We start from the raw sequence: 17,997 nt of genomic DNA on the forward strand, positions 1-17,997 counted from the left end.
CTGTCGACTCACCAGAACCAAGGTGAGTGATCTGAACAGAACCAGAACAAAACAAAATCAGAACACAACCACAACAAACCAAAACAGAACCAGAAAGAACAGAACAGAACCAGAACAGAACCATAGCATGTGGAACCTACACGGAACTGGTTCAGACTCATCTTGTTCATAATTCAAAGGTGATTTGATCAAACAATGAAAAGTAAAAGGTGCTAATGGTCGAGTCATGTATGTGGGTGTTGGACTGAGGGGTTGGGGGGTTGTACTTGGGGGGCTGGACTGTTGGGGGTTAGGGTGTTGGACTCGGGAGGTTGGGGTGTTGGACTGGGGGGGTGGACTGTGTTGGACTCGGGGGGCTGGGGTGTCGGACTGGGGGTGTTGGACTGTTGGACTGGGGGGGTTGGGGTGTCGGACTGGGGGCAGGGCATAAAATTAACACCCACCGAGTGCCAATGGTGGGTGAAAAAATAGTTTGGTGTGTAAAACAAAGACAGTCACCCCCCACAGTGGTAGATGGGAAATGTTGAATTACATGTGAGTTTTTGTTTTCATCCATTGGAGCGTTTGTTCCGGATCGTTCTGAGCAGGTTCTGACACAGACTCACACATGTGACTCAGGCTGATCATGTGATCATTACCTGAGCTACAGCCAGGTCAGACATCTGACCTGGGGTCAAAGGTCATAGAACCACCTACAGATGAGTGTGGATCCACATTCATATTCACAGAAGGACCGGCTCCTACGACCCGCCTCGGAGAACCTCCACCGACCAGACAGTCCAGGACCAGTTCCTGTGCAAACCAAGTTGGACTTTAACACCAGGAGGACCTCCCACAGAGGGGTTTCCACACACCTCCTCCGCAGACCTCCTGTGCCAGAACCGGCGCAAGCGAGACCGTCTCCCACAGGGTCCCACAAGATGGACCTCAGTGGAACCCGGTTCTGGACCTGGCAATCCCACTCTGAAAAACCTATCTCATCCACTATTACTCGATAATGCAAAATCAAAATAAAATCGATCAATTTTTTTACCCTACCTCAGTGTTCATAGAACATTCCAGACAAATGTCTGTGAAGTTCAGTTCAGTTAGACTCAGTCCAGTTGGCGTTTTCTGATTCTTTTCATGTGGGTTAAACAGAACGTTCCTGTTAAAGCTGTGACACACATTTGACTCAGTCAGTGTCAAAGGTTCCACTGTTGAATATTTTTACAACATGATGATGCAGCAGTCACCTTCAAATGAAACAGAACCTCAGAAAACTGTAAGAATCTACTTTTATCTGTACAGAACTGGATTCTTTAAGTGATGCTTAAAGCTGTGGGGGACTTTCATCCCCAGTTCGTCCTCAGTCTGTCCAACCCCAGTCCTATCCTCAGTATCATGAATCTGTCATTCTTCAGCTGAATGTCTTCCCTCATGGTGAACACTTTCTTAGTGTCCTCCAGTGTCCATGTGTTTACAGAGTCAGTAGGTAACTCTGGCATCTTCAGAATTTTTTTTGCGACGTGCATTGTGGGAAGTGGAGGTTTGCGCAGCCGCCTGGCAGCACAGCCATATGATATCATATGGGTGCAACAAAGATGAAACAGCTGAAACGGCTGGAGGGAAGCGGAGCTCCAGCCGCTGGACTGGTGCAGAACATATGATTAATGGGTTCACTGATTCATCTGTTAACATTAGCCGACTGCAGCGCTAAGCTAACACTGTTAATGTGTTAACATGGACCAACAGGAATGTCACAAATGACACCTACTGAACCAATCAAATTAAAGACAAATTCATTTGACAATTGAAGGTTTTACTTTAGAGTAGGAGAACTTACAGGTAGCTACAGAGTTCATGGTTACTGTTTCCATAGTTACAGGACACCATGAGCGCTCATCTCATTTATTTTAATTAGAACAAATAAACACTGTATTGATTCAAATGTATTTAAACTCATGAATCATCTATGTCAGGGGTGTCAAACTCATTTTCTTCTGGGGGCCACATTCAGCCCAATTTAATCTGAAGTGGGCCAGACCAGTAAAATAATAACATGATAACAAATAAATAATGACAACTCCAAATTGTTTTAGTGCAAAAAATAACATTCATTTATGCCAATATTTACATTTACAAACTATCCAAACAAAAAGGATGTGAATAACCTGAAAAAAAAGAAATTTGTTAAGAAATAAAAGAACAATTTTATCAATATTATGCCTCGACTTATCATTTCTACATGTGCATTACAGATCAGATCTACAAAGGCACAAAACATTTAGTAACAGGCAGAATATTGTTAAAATTGTACTTAATTTTCTTTAGACATTTGTTCATATTATTCACATGTTATTGTTAAAGGATAATTTCTTAATGTAAATACTTTCATAATTTGATGTTTTTTGCACTAAATCAAAGAAAAAAAAAATTGGTGTTGTCATTATTTATAGGTTAGTATGATATTATTTTTGAGTTTGATGGCCTAACTTGCACTTTGCTAATTCATACCAGGGGCCAGAATGGAAACTTTGGCGGGTCGGTTTTGGCCCTGGGACGCATGTTTGACACCTGTGATCTAGGGGCTCTGCTTCATCCCAGATGCATATCAATGCAAACTGATGATGGTCAATGGCACTGATGTGTCCTGTAATGGTGGCAGTGTGCGTGTGGGCGGGGCTTGGTGGCAGTGCTGATGTTGCGTGTTCATGACAGGATCTGGGTGAACGTGGCATGTTGTGTCGGTGACGGCATTAGAGCTGACAGTTGGACGGAACGGGTGATGCTGCTAACGGCGCCTGCAGCTTTACAGGCCCAGTTTCACAGAAGAACAGTGGAATGACGCTGATGAGGTGCATGATGGGATATTTTCACATGGTGGGAACAGGCTGATGGAGGTGGATGTGGTTCTGAGAGTCCATCCATCTGTACCAGGTCCAGTCTGTTCCAGGGACGTGATGATGAAACCTTGCTTTGAATTATGTTTCACCTCAACCATCAAAACCAAATACAAACATTCATCCACTTTAAAATACTTTCATTTGTTTCATCATTTGTATTCATGTGATTTAACAGCCGCTCTCAGCCTCACTCTAATGTCAACTGATTTTAGATCATTAGAGTTCTGCTTGGTAGTTCCTCTGGGTTCAACAGGACTAGTTTTCAAAACCTTTCATCTTCTTCAGGTCTAATGGCTGGTGGAGGGGCGTGGACTACTGAATCTGTGGGGGGTGTGGACTAATAAACCTGTAGGGGGCGTGGACAGTGAAGGTGGCCTTACTGACCTTAACTCCAAGGGTCATAGAGGGGGAGGTGCTAGGTTTCAGGGCCATTGAGGAGGGGGGTCGTTGTTGTCTAAATCCTTGGAGGGGGCTTGGTTCCTCTCAGGTGTAGAAAGTTGCTGGTTTGACTGCTGGGGGTCCTGTTGGGGTTTCTAGATCAGTGGTGACTATGGTACCGCCTACCTCTGTTCTTTGACTCCTCCCCCAAACCCCTTGTGTTCTGGGGCCAGTGTTCTGACGTTGCAGTCTTCAAAGGAGTCAGAGTCCGGTCCTGGGCCTGCCTGTCCTGGTCCTGCAGAGTCTGGTCCTGGGCCTGCAGAGTCTGGTCCTGGACCTGCTGGTCCTGGACCTGCAGAGTCTGGTCCTGCAGAGTCCGGTCCTGGTCCTGCAGAGTCTGGTCCTGGGCCTGCTGGTCCTGGGCCTGAGGTGGGCATTCTCCTGTGTCCGTTCTCTGTTTGTGGAGGGTTCCTTCTCTCAGGTGTCCGTCTGTTGTGTTGGTTCTAAACCCTTGGTGGGTTCTTCTTCTTCCCTTGGACCTCTGTCTGGCATTCATTGGTTCTGTGACGGAGGTTCTGACCACTCCCCCATTTGTTCCATTGGGTGGGAACAATTCAACCACCTTTAGTTCTTTTCCTCTTATATAGTTTTTGACATAAATATAACTAGGGGTGTAAGAAAATATCAGTTCTGCAATATATCACAATATTTCATTTCACAATACTGTATCGATATTAAAAAGTACTGTATCGATATTTTTAGGTATTTATTCAAATGCAGATATTGTGGAAGTTCATTTTTGTTTTTCTTTTTTGTTTATATTTTATGTATTATTATTATTTAACACTCTTGTATTAAATAATGTTAGTTCCTCTGTTGGGATCACACAAAAATCCTGTTCTGATGTTAGCTCTGAACTAATAGAATAAGAACATTTGAACAGGATCTTACACTGTAATGTCTGTAAAACAGAATTTAAGTTTTAACAGAGGAAAATTTTGGTGATATAACATTAGATCCTATTGTGATCAGATAAAAATGCGTTTAGTATTGGTGCAGATTTCTGGTGTAATTTAATTCTTCAAGGAAATAATCATTTAAAAAATGAAACCAAAAATTGCCTTTTTAACAGTATCATGATATATCGCGATATATCGTATCGTGATCCTGCTATTGTGATTTGTATGGTATCGCCAGATTCTTGCCAATACACAGCCTTAGTTGTAACTGTAGTTTGATTAAATATCGTTCCACTTACTGTGTTGAAACCGTACACTTGAATGCTTTAACTTCCTTATTTTCATTGTATCATGTTCATCACCTCCCGGTTTTATTATTTATTGTGTCTTTTGCTCGTCTTCATTTAAGACGCGTGAATGTCCTTGTATTCAAAACCATAAATAACAGATTCAGATTGTGGATTTGACATTTCTGGTGATGATCATCGACATGACTGATGTGAATGTTCTGGTCTTGGTTATGTAACGCCTGTGTATCTGACACATTACAGTCATTGGGGTTTGTGCTGAGGACGAAGCGTCACATTTTGCAGAGTTCTGCAGGTTTTTTTTTACAGTTTAGAGTCGAGTGAAACTGAGTCATAGGCATCAAATAATAAAGAGGCGTGAGGGAAAGGAGGAGGCAGATGATGAGGAGGAGGGAGGGCGGTCAAGACCAGTTAGCGTCAGCGTTCACTGGAGCGAACACCCCCCTCCGGCGGCGCCGTCGCTCTGCTGCACTGTGTTGTTTCTGCGTGGATTCAATGAGGCTTTTAACATCTACGAAGGCTTAGACGTCCTCCTGAGCATGTGCGCGTATGTTCTGAACGGATTTGTGCGTCTTCAGGTGCGTCGGTGCTGAAACGCCGTCCCGTCCTGTGGTCTCGTCGGTGCGTCAGGCCTCGGGCTTCGTGCTCAGACTCCTGACCTACATGGAGCCTTTAACTTCAGCACATCTTCACTTTCACACAAGGCCCAGAACAAAAAGTCCACACATATGACACCACGGTCCTCCAGGGTCTGAGCCGTCCTTAATGTCCTGGACTGACAGAACGGTGGCCCAGTTACAGACCAGGGTCAAAACCACCACATCAAGCATTAGTGAGGGGAGGGGGGTGTGGGGTGTGGGGGGTGTGTCAGTCCTCCGTGGTGGTAGGGGGCGCTGCACTCCACTATGCTCAACTCGGATTAATCTCAAATGGTTAGAGCAAAGTTTGAGGATTCATTTTGTAATGTTTCAAAGCACAGGTGTCAAACATGCGGCCCAGGGTCCAAAACCGGCCTGCCAAAGGTTCCAATCCGGCCCCTGGGATGAATTAGCAAAGTGCATGTTAGGCCATCGAACTCAAGAATAATATCATAATAACCTATAAATAATAACACCAATTTTTTTTCTTTGATTTAGTGCAAAAAACATTAAATTATGAAAATATTTACATTAAGAAACTATCCTTTCACAATATCTTGAACAAATATGAACAACCTGAAATGTCTAAAGAAAATTGAAATTAAATAAATACATAAATAAAATAATTAAATTAAAAAAAAAATAAAATAAAATAAAAAAAATTAGAAAAAATTTAAATTACAAAATAAAAATTTAAAATTTTTTTAAATAAATAAAAATAAAAAAAATAAAATACAAATTTTTTTAAAAATTAATGAAAAAAAAAAAAAGAAATAAGTGCGATTTTAACAATATTCTGCCTGTTACTAAATATTTTGTGCCTTTGTAAATCTGATCCAGAAGAAAATAAGTTTGACACTCCTGGTTTCAAAGTCATAATTAGGGATGGGAATCGATAAGAATTTAACAATTTCGATTCCATTATCGATTTTGCTTATCGATCCGATTTCTTATCGATTTTCATTGAGTGATGGAATAAAATTGTACAAATAGGTGTGTTTGCATTAACTGTCTATTGTATTTCCATCTCTGCACAGAAAATATAACATTTACAATACGTACAAATAATAATAACAGATGACGCCGGGCCCGGTTTGGGGTGGCGCATACAGTGAAAGTGAAACTACAGACTCTTTACTAATTCCTTTATCCCTGCATTTCCACTATATGGAAATGACTCTGCCCGTCTCCTGTTGTTGTGCACCTCATTTCCTTTCCCCTACCTTCGGAAACTTGTATTTGAGGAGGTACAACGTTTGTTGCCCGCACCGGAACTGGAACTGGGCCTGGATGACAACCTGCTGTTCACTCTGCCGCTAGATTCACAAGTGTCACTAAGTAGCAAATCAAATATGTGACATTCCTTTTTTTTTTTTTTTCTTTTTTTATGGGCTCAGCTGGCTGACAGGCAGCTGTCTGTACCGATAAGGCAGCAGCCAACACCAACTGTACTCCCAGTCATCATTGCCCATTTTTCTGACACCTTGCTTGTGTATCTTCTTTTATTTGGACATTTTACCAGGGAGTATCTCACACTACTTTTTTTTTTTTTAGAATGTCGGCTGGCTCGTCTTCTGGGAGGAAACTTCCTCCCAATCATACTATCCCCCAACCCCTCGCCTCCCCACCCCCCTCACACAAAGCACGTAGGGTCTTGGGGAGGGTGCACATCCTGAGGGGGTATGGCGGGGGGGGGGGGGGGGGGGGGGTCACTAAAACGGCCTCCCTCTGTGGTGCCCTGGGGTGGCTAACTCTTCAATTTTAATTACACCCCCCCACAACACAACACACAGAAACACTAACACCACACATTCACTTTTGGGGGGCGGGCTGCGTGGCGCCTGGTGGGTGGTGCCGTGCCGGTGGGTGAGGCTGCCTGTGTGGTGTCGCCCTCAGTGGTGCACAGTTATGCACCTCAATTTTAACCACTTGCATACAGACCTCACACTTCAAAACACTGATAGATGGGGAGGCGAGGGGGAGGGGGGGTCTTCCCACACCCCTGTTTCCTGGATGCCGTGTGGGGCAGGGGGCCCCGGGGGGGGGGCGCTGGAACATTAGCTTGGGGCTCACCTGGCTGCATTGCTGGGGGGTGCCACCCACTGATGAATGATGTGTGCGCATGGGGATTGTGGTCGGGGGTGGGGCTGGGCTAGCCGCTCTCTTGCCCGCCGCAGGTTTTGTTGGGACTGCTGGGGGGGGGGGGGGGGCCACTCAGGATACGTGTCTGGTGTGTGGGAGGGGCTGTTGATGGGTGTGAGTACATGTGTGGGTATGTGTGTACATGTAGATGTGTGCGTGTGCATGTGGGTAGGTGGGTGTATGGGCATGGGTGGAGGTGTTTGTGGGGGTGTGTGTGAATGGTCAAACATGTGGGATGGGTGGTGTGTATGTCTGGGAGTCAGTGGGTGTGTGTGTGCATATGCTTGTGTGGGTGAGTGGGGGACTGGGGTGTGTGTGGGGTTTGGGGGTTGGGCTTGGTGGGATGGGGGGTGGTCCTCCGGGCCCCCAGGGCACTTGGCTGTGGTATCAGGGTGCGCACTGGCCTGCAGCGGGTGGCGGTCCGGGCCGGCCTGGCCACCCGGTGTGCTGGGTGGGACCCCTGCCCGGGGAGATGGGTGGCTCCTGGGCTCATGGAGCTCGGGGACCGGCGCCTCGCCTGCCCCTGGGTGGCCAGCCCCCGGCGGGGGGGGTGGCGGCTGGCGTCCCTGGCCTCCTGGGGCCTGTGCTCGGCTGCTGTGGGGCCTCTGGTGGGGGGCCTCCCTCGACCATCTTCCGGGCAGGCACACTGTTGCCTCTCTGGGGGGGGCTGGATCCCCCCTCTCTGTGGTGTCTGCTGGATGGCCGGGCCTGGGGGCCCTCTGGGTCGGTCCCTGATCCTTGGAGGGAGTGCGGTTGCATGTGTGTGTTCTTCACCTCAGTCTGTTTGCCTGGTTCACTCTGTCACAGCAGATGAATGTGAACTGATGTTGTGTGGATCTGGTACTGGGATTATTTGTTATAGGTATTATTTGTGCGAATGTGGTATACGACATTTTGTTCATGCTTTCTTATATTCTTCATTTCATAGGTCTTATGTATCTCGTTGTGTTTTTTTTTTTTTTTTGTAGTTTTGTTTGTTCTGGGGTTTTTTCTCTCTTCTGCCCAGTTTACTCAGTTCTGGTTGTAGTTATTGTTTCCATTATAATTGTCTCCATGGTTGTTGCTGTTTGTATTGTTGATACTTTCTTGTGAGGGTCTTCGCCACCTTCTTCTCTCTTGTTCTCTCCCCTTCTTCTACCCCGCCACCCCCACCCCCACCCCCCATGTCAGGTCCGGCATCGAAATGTGGTTCAACAAAACTCATAATAAACACAGTAGAATATCAAAGAGCACTTCATATACTTTATGAAGTTTTGAATGAATGAATGAATGAATGTTTATTTCAGTTAAATACAAAATACAAAACACAAAACACATACATATTAAAAAAAACAAACTGAAAAAGGAAGAAGCTGAAGCCGGAGGCTTATTTCTGCTTCTCCTATTCACATCCTTAGTCCAAGTCCACACCTGAAGTTGCAGCAGATAAATACTTAAACACAAATTATACTACATTCAGTGTTATAAGTCATTTTGGAATATATTACTGTCATAGCCCTTCATAATTTGACAAATTAAATTCTTTTTGAAACTCAACAGTGAGCTTCACAATTTCACTTCATCCTTCAATTCGTTCCATAGCTTGACACCAATAACTGAAACACTGTTATATTTAACGTTTGTTCTTACTTTACATTTTTCAAACACAAACATCCCTCTTAAATTATAATGTCCTTCTCTTAACTTAAAAATTTTCTGAATACAAAAAGGAAGGTTTTTACTTTTAACGCGAAACATAAATTCCATTGTTTTTAAATATACAATATCAAAAAATTTTAGTAAACCAGATTCTACAAAAAGTGGATTACTTGATTGGAGATAACCAGCTTTGTTTATGACTCTAATAGCTTTTTTTTGGAGTTTAATTATCGGGTCTAAATTAGTTTTATACACATTGCCCCATATTTCCACACAGTCTGACATATATGGCATTACAAGTGAACAGTACAGCATATGCAAACATTTTTTGCTTAACAAGTCCCGAGTTTTATAAAGAATCGCAACAGCCTTGGACATTTTGCGTTTGATATTATCTATTTGTGGTTTCCAACAGAGTTTATGGTCAATAATCACTCCCAAAAATTTTGTTTCATACACCCTTTCAATTTCAATTTCATTAATTTTCAGTTTTATATCATTTCACCTAGCACCACCAAAAACCATAAATTTTGTTTTATCTTCATTAAGTGACAACTTATTTACGTCAAACCATTTTTTTTTAACTTGACCAATTCCTTTTCCACAGTTTCTAATATTTGTTTCATATTTGCTCCCGAATAAAGCAAATTAGTATCATCTGCAAATATTGTAAATTTTAACTCACTAGATGCCATAAAAATATCATTTAGATAAAGCATAAATAACTTGGGTCCCAGAACTGAACCTTGTGGGACCCCACATGTTACTTTTCTAAGTTGTGAATTTGTATTTCCAATTGATACGTACTGAGACCTATTTTGTAAATAACTTTTTAACCAGTTTTGTGCCACACCTCTTATACCATACATTTCACATTTCCGTAGTAATATTGAGTGATCAATTGTGTCAAATGCTTTCCTTAAATCAATAAAAACACCAACAGTATGTTGTTTCTGATCCACTGCTGTTGCTATATTTTCTGTAAATTCCATTACTGCTAAAGATGTTGATCGTTTTTTCCTAAATCCGTACTGATGATCATTTAATATCCTATATTTATCTACGTAGTCATCTAACCTCTTTACAAACAGTTTCTCAAGAATTTTAGAAAACTGTGGTAACAGTGACACCGGTCTATAATTTGACACCATGTGCTTATCACCATTTTTATAAACTGGAATCACTTTAGCTATTTTCATGTTTTCTGGAAAAGTACCTGTTTGAATTGATTTGTTACATACATAAGTGAATGGTTGAAGGATCCTGTTTATCACTTGTTTTATGAGTGACATATCAATGGAATTTCTATCAGTAGATTTTTTATTTTTAAACTTCCTGACCACTTCCAACACTTCACTTTCACAAACTCCACCAAGAAACATTGAATTATTGTTTTCAATATCAAAATCAAAGTTTTTATCATCCTTTTCCCACTTGGTAATATCTTTTGCCAAATTTGGACCGACATTAACAAAAAAGTCATTAAAAATATTCACAATGTCCTCCATATTTTCCATCACAGTGTCACCAGTTTTAACAACATGTGGAAAAATCCTTTTATTACTTTTTTAATCATATCATTTAACACTCTCCAAGTGCCTTTAATATCATTTTTGTGTATTTCTAATAACTTATCATAATAGGCTTTTTTATGTGTTCTTATGATTGCTGTTAATCTGTTTTTGTATCTTTTATATTTATTCTCTTTTTCTTTCGTTCTGTGCTTCAGAGATTCCCTATAGAGCCTGTTTTTCTTCTTACAAGCCCTTTCCAATCCCTTAGTTAACCATGGTTTCTTATTCTTTTTAAAATCTTGTCTATATTCTTTCACAGGACAATGTCTGTTGTAAAATGTCAGGAATATGTCTAAGAAAGCATTATATGATTCATTAACATCATCTACATAAACGTCATGCCAGTCATAATTTATTAATTCCTCGTTACCCTTGGCAAAGCAAATTTGTTCAGCACCGGGAGGAACCAGACTACCATTCTGCTGTTAGGACGCTGGACAAGTAAAAAAAAAAAAAAAAAGTAATAATTTAAAAAAAAAAAAATAAAAAATGTATATATATATATATATATATATATATATATATATATATGACATTCCTGTAAATGAATCACATGCTGTGAACAAATGTTTGAACAGACTGGAGGGATTCCACTCTTTAGAAGAAATGGAAGCTTTGACAGTGTTCCAGTGGATCTGGTGTGGTCTGTTTAGACCTGGTGTGGTCTGTTTGAACCTGGTGTCATCTGTTTAGACCTGGTATTGTCTTTTTAAAACCGTTTCTGCCTCAAGGCCACGTTGACTACATTCTGACCAAAACAATGCAGCATACGTGTGACGTCATCGCACATGCGCAAAGAAAGCAGAATCGATAAGCAGAATCGTTAAGCAGACAGGCAAACGATTCCAAGGAGTCGAGCTACTGGGATCTGGTTCTCAAAAAGAACTGGTTCTTGATTCCCATCCCTAGTCATAAGTCATTCAGAATCATGTTGAACTCAAAGTTGGTCATGTGACATGGGCTTGACAAATGAGGGAAGGGCAGTCGGTGTCATCCATCCACGACACAAACCGGCGGGAAAATAAAAATATCACAATAATTTCGAACACAGATCCACATGAATGTGTTAATGTCATGAGGAATTTCAATATTAAGGTTAGTCGAACCGAAGAACCAGACAGAAAACTCACTGAAACGTGGCTGAAGCAGTTCAGGGGTTCTGTTTTGGACCTGGACATCGCACACATCAAACTCAGGCAAACGCTGTAAAAAATGCAACAGGTTGTTGAAAAAATTTTAAAAAAAAAATACAAAAACAGAGCGATGTGGTTCGACTCCTCCGGAACAGTCTAATTTCTGAAATGTGTCTCCTCAGGCCAAGACTCATGACCAGTCTCGTTACCGTCACCGTGAGGAGCTGCACTTTGTGGACGAGTACGGTCAACCAATCACTGTGCATGTGGACGGGAGGAGGGGGCGGGGCCGCAGGAGGAGGCGGTCCCACTGTGCAGTCGAATGCAGTGCTCCACCAGAAAGACAGTGGGACGCCCTGCGAGTCATGGGACTGATGGACGGAGAGGATGGACAAGGGTACGTACTGAAACCCAGAGGATGGACGGGTCTATGCACAGGGGACATACAGGGGTGCTTACTGGAAACCAAAGGATAGACGGGTGTACGTACTAAAACCTAAAGGACCGATATACAGAACATGGACAGGGTTATGTACTGGAAGACAGATAGAAAGGGTTTCTCTAAAGACAGACGTGGTCCTGAACTCAAATGGACTTCCTCTTTGTCCTTACAGGCCCTTCTATGGTCACATGCCCGTGTCACCTGACCTCTACTCTCCCAGCACTCACATGATGATACCACCTGATGTCTACCCGTCCAACGGTTACCTGAGCCGGGGGTCAGGTGACCAGCAACACCCAGCCAACAGCTACCTGCCCAGCGTCTCCTACAGTCTGGACCACCTGGACCGCCTGGACTACCAGGTCACTGAAGGATTAACACTTTATTTTCGTTCTGAGTTCTTCTGAATAATTTTAGATCACCAATCGAATTTTATTTACACAGCCCATGTCATAACCAAGGTTCTAATAGTTTTGGATTTTTCATTACAGTTTAGTTTTATTTAGTTTTGACTTTTTTTTCTCTAATTCAGTTCGTTTTAATTTGTTTTTAGAGCAGGTTTGCTAGTTTTTATTAGTTTTCTTTTTTTTCTAAATGCTTAGTTTTAGTTTAGTTTTAGTATTAAGTCTAGTTTTGTCATATCTTTTCTCTTCTTCTCCGTCGTATTCAAATAAATCCCAGACAGGACTCTTCTTTCTCCCAACTTTAGTCTCCATGTTTCCAGGTTGAGTGGGCACGAGAAGCTGACTCTAATTGACAAGTGACAAGAAGTGACGGACTGTGAAGTGCCGTACAGTGCCGCTAGCTAAAATTGCTAGAGCAAAATAAATCAATTTTGTATCAATTTGACATTGACAAAGATGAAAACGAGGGGAATTTTATGCATAATTTTTAGTTAGTTTTGTAAACACACGATGCAGTTTCAGTTATCTTTTTTTCTTTTAATTATAGTTTTTATTTATTTCAGTTAATGAAAATGATTTTTCAATCCTACTTTTCGTCATTTTGTTAGTTTTCATTAACAATCATAACCTTGATCATAACAAATGTAAAGGTTTGATAAATATAAGTGGTGTCGTCAGCATACCGGTGAAAGTTGATGGAGTGTTTCCTTAGTCAGTTTCCGAAAGGACACATGTATCAGATAAACAGTATTGGTCTAAGAACTGAGCCTTGAGGAACGCCACGACTAACTGTAGTGCACTGAGAGGATTCATTATTAACATCATAAACTGAAAACCATCTGTTAGATCGGATTTAAACTTAACGACACACAGATTATGTTCTATTCTTTTCTCTCCCAGGGTCCGGAGATGTCATCATACCAGCCCAACTCAGAGAGCTGTCTGATTGGCTGTTACAACACAGAGGAGGTGGAGCCTAAGAGATTCCACAGACAGGTAACTTGACCTCAGATACTGTGTCATGACTGGTACGTTTCTCGCTCGTCTTCTAAGTCCGCCCTCTTCCTGTGCTACTTCCTGTGCTCCCAGCCCGACTACCGTCCATCCTGGAGGTCCGACCGTCCTCTTGGATACCTCCCCCTCAGTGAACTCGACAGCGGGTTGGGTTGTTGCCCCGACAGCCCTCACCACCGTGTGGCGCTCTCCGAGGCCGAAACGGACGCCATGTCATCTCTGCCGGGCCACACCCCCTCCTCACAGGGCTCCTCCTCCTCCTCTGAGTCTTTGATCTCGTCGGAACCCAGCGACTCGGGTTTCCACAGCATCAGCACCGGAGAACATCGACGCCTACACAAGATCCACACAGGCCACACCCACCGGCAGACTCATCACCTCCGCTCGGTACATTCGCCTCGGGAGCAGAGAGGACGCTGGGATTTGGAGTCCATCCCTGAGACAACTCCAGTAACCCACACTGGACCAGCGCAGTCGTCCCGGTGCACCGTGGGCAACAGCACCACCACAACGGTTCACTTTCACAGAGCTGAGAGGAGTCCGACCTTACCCCGACACCGCTCACCGCCGTCGCCTTCCATTGGTCAGTACGCTACGGTACAGGGTCAGACAAGATTGGGAGGTTTCATGTGATTTGACCATTTTCATCATAATATTCCAAAATAAAAATAATAAAAGGATGATGAGGACAAACCCCATATGTTCAGATGGTCCATGATATGAGGCAGAACATATGGAGTTGTACTAGATATGTTCTATGTTCTTGTGCTTCCTCGTCTCTGCTGCAGCTGTTTATCCATGTCGTGGTTGTAAATAGTGCACGTGTCCAGTCCAGGTGAAGGTGACGATCAGGTGGACTTCATCCCAAGGTTATTATCATTAATGAAACCTAACAAAATGATGAAAACTACAATTGAAAAAACATTTTTGTTGACTGAAATAAATAAAACTATAATTTAAAGAAAAAAATGATAACTAACTGAAACTGTATTGTGTGTTTACAAAACTAACAAAAATGTATAAAAATTATGGATAAAATTCCCTTCGTTTTCGTCTTTTTCAATGTAGGATTGATGCGACAGCGATTTATTTCGCTCTAGCAATTTCAGCTAGCAGCACCATACAACACTTGACGGTCTGTCACTTGTGTTCACTTGTGGTTTCAAGTCGTCTTCTGGTCCCCACTCTACCTGGAAACATGGAGACTAAAGCAGCAGAGTCCTGTCTGGGATTGATTTGAATACAACGACAGAAGAAGAGAAAAGATACAACAAAACTAAAATCAATACTAAAACTAAACTAAAACTATGCATTTAGAAAAAAAAGAAAACTAATCAAAACTAGCAAACCTGCTCTAAAAATGAATTAAAATGAACTGAATTAGAGAAAAAAAGGCAAAACTAAACAAAACTAAACTATAATGAAAAATCCAAAACTATTAGAACCTTGACAGTCATTGGAGCCCAGACGTTATAAAACACCAGGACATCTTTCTCTGTAGGTTGTCGTACAGAGCCCTGCCAGCGGAGGGCGCTGTGGTTGGAGCAGCAGCAGGGAGGAGGCGGGACGATTGACGCTCCAGGGCGGAGTCGAACCATAACAGACCTGAGCGAAAGCCAACGCCGCCGCCGGGCCAGTCACCCCAACACGACGGACCCCAACCTCCTCAAAACCAGACTCCAGAACAGCCAGACGGCGACGGCAAGCAGCACACTGGGCCCGAGGAGCCGAGCCAGTTACCCCAGCAACACCCACCCCACCGCACACTTGAGCCTCGACAGCAGAGGTGGGTACAACATTTACCCCAAATTTGGCCCCCATCTGCAGTGAGCAGGGGCTGCAGCACCATTATTATAGTAATATGACCTAGTCCTTGTACTTGACCAGGTGTGGTTTTACTCTAGTACTTGTACTTCTACTGTCATTATCTGACTCTTGCCTCCTCTTGTAGATCGGTCAGGTTCGTCTGGCCACCAGAGGAGCGCCTCTCGGAGCCGGGATGATGACTCCCCCTTGTCCAAGAGCCCTGGGTCGGCCTCCAGCGGGGCGTCAGATTGGCGTGGATTTCAGACTCTGGGAAATCACACCAACAACCCTAAAGACTCCTTGGTCCCATTCTACAGCACACTGGGAGCCCCCCAGCGGAGCCCTCGCTCTCCGCCCTCCCCCCACTCCAGACCGTCCAATCAGAAGTCTGTCCGGAACCAGCTGCTCCGAGCGCGGGCCTACCGATTGGCCCGGGAGCGCAGCGAAGTCACGACGGACGAGGAGGCTCGAGGAGACGGAGGTGGAGGAGGAGACGAGGACAGGGAGGACGGGCGGTTGGCAGGGCGATACTGGAGCCGAACGGAGCGACGACGACATCTGGCATTGTCACGCCAACACCGGGAGCGCAGAGGGGAGGAGCCAACGGGAGGTGGAGGTCAGGGGTCGCAGACCCAGACGGTTCTGGAGCTCAGTCACATGAAGCAGAACCGGCTGAGAAACAGCAAACTGTTGGACGACTGGACCACGGTGGAGGAGCTGCTGACCCATGGGACCCGGGTGGAGGCGGACACTCAGCTGTGTCCCAGTCCACTATTATCGGTCACCACCGTCTGAGACCGCCACAGACCAGGTCCAGCTCCACTCAGCTGTGTCCCAGTCCACTGTTATCTTTCACCAACATCTGAGACCGCCACAGACCAGGTCCAGGTCCAGGTCCACTCAGCTGTGTCCTAGTCTACTGTTATCGGTCACCACTGTCTGAGACCACCACAGACCAGGTCCAGGTCCACTCAGCTGTGTCCCAGTCCACTGTTATCGGTCACCACTGTCTGAGACAACCACAGGATTCCTGGACCATTACGTGGACCAGATCTGTGACCTGCAAGGATGATCTTGGTCCAGATCAGACTGATCCATGGTTTGGTTCCTTTGTGGACCAGCTTTAAAACCAGATCCAGGAGGTTCAGGATCAGACACAATGAGTTAAAAATTAGGTGATTTAACAACACGTCGAGTCAATGAACCAATCAGTGTTGAAAACAGAGATGACATCATCACATAGACGATGACATCATGTAGATGACAACAACACCGTCCCATAGACGACGTCATTGTCACGTAGACAACGATATGATGAAAAGACGTCTGATCCAAAACCAGAACTCCTGAACCAACTGAAGGCCCATTGGCCTGGGAGTGCAGCAGTCTATTTTCCTTTTTTTCCAGACAGTGTCAACAGTTAATTTCATGCAATTTAATTTTCTTTTTAATTTGTCCTACATGAACCCTGACCTCAACCTCCTTTTAGAAATCTGGTCCAGAGTTTAGGGGGCTGGTCTTGGGTCCATGTGGTTCCAAATTAGACCAGTGCAGTAAAGTCCCATCTAATATTAAACACATATGTTTACTTTACTTAAATAATTCTACATCATTTCATTGACTTTACATTTAAAAGTGTTAGTTTTTCAACATACTAAACTGAAAATACAAACAAAATGTAGATTTAGCCCAAAACCAATTAGTATATAATGAATAAACTACAACTATCTTTTTTAATCTTTCATTTTATACTTCAAGTTTACAAAATATTATTGTGAATTTTTTATTTTTACCGTGAATTCATTGAAATAATAAAACTAGGTCTTACTGTGAGTCAAAGATCTGCCAAAAGACACTGAAATGTTTGTTTTATGTCATAAATTAATCAGATCTATTTGAATTAATGGAAACAAAAGCCTGAATTCTCTCTTTATCAATAATAAGTAAGAAATGATGGAGCGTCCACATGCAGGTACACGACAAAAGAGGAAAAAGCTGATCAAACGACAAACCTTTTCCATCAGTCCAGCGACATTTCAACAGGCCATGGGTGGAACCAGAACATTTACACAAGACAAGGAACCAAAGGGGGACTCAATCTGAAAATGAGGGAAATGCTAGAGTCTGTTCCTGTGGAAGGAACCATGAGGGTGAAGGATTGGAATCAGGACCCGGGTCTGCACCGAGTCTGGTCTGAAACTCAGAGACTCTTATTTACTGAAATTGGTTCTGTTGGTGTCCTCTGGACCAACTGGAGGGTTTCTGCACCTTCTGATTCATCACTGTCAACCCTGACCAGTGTCTGAGAGGAACATGGTGGATTCACTGGTTCCTCTGTCCACAACGGGATCTGGACCCACCTAGACCCATCTGAACCCACCACTGCTTTAGGTTCATGACGTATCGTGAACCAACTGGAAGGAGGGAATATGGAGAAAAGACTCAAAATCATTTCAGAGAGGGACTAGACTTCAGATATGACCCAGCTTGGACTTCAGATATGACCCTGTTTGGACTTCAGACATGACCCGGTTCGGACTTCAGATATGATCCGGTTCAGATTTCAGATATGATCCGGTTTGGACTTCAGATATGACCCGGTTCGGGCTTCAGATATGACCCGGTTCAGACTTCAGACATGACCCGGTTCGGACTTCAGATATGACCTGGCCTGGA

General features: G+C 43.6%; 1 protein-coding gene across 1 annotated transcript; it reads left to right on the forward strand.

The window, feature by feature from the left end:
* Positions 1 to 6: 6 nt before the first annotated feature.
* On the forward strand, positions 7 to 17,349 carry LOC115422246 (uncharacterized). Its single transcript, XM_030138458.1, has 7 exons — positions 7 to 22; positions 11,838 to 12,052; positions 12,270 to 12,459; positions 13,402 to 13,497; positions 13,591 to 14,098; positions 15,017 to 15,301; positions 15,467 to 17,349. Exons 2-7 carry the CDS (start codon positions 12,021 to 12,023, stop codon positions 16,114 to 16,116), a joined length of 1,761 nt encoding a protein of 586 aa, XP_029994318.1. The 5' UTR covers positions 7 to 22; positions 11,838 to 12,020; the 3' UTR covers positions 16,117 to 17,349.
* The last annotated feature ends 648 nt before the right edge of the window (positions 17,350 to 17,997 follow it).

The sequence above is a fragment of the Sphaeramia orbicularis genome, chromosome 7, assembly GCF_902148855.1.
Source record: "Sphaeramia orbicularis chromosome 7, fSphaOr1.1, whole genome shotgun sequence".
Taxonomy (NCBI): Eukaryota; Metazoa; Chordata; class Actinopteri; order Kurtiformes; family Apogonidae; genus Sphaeramia; species Sphaeramia orbicularis.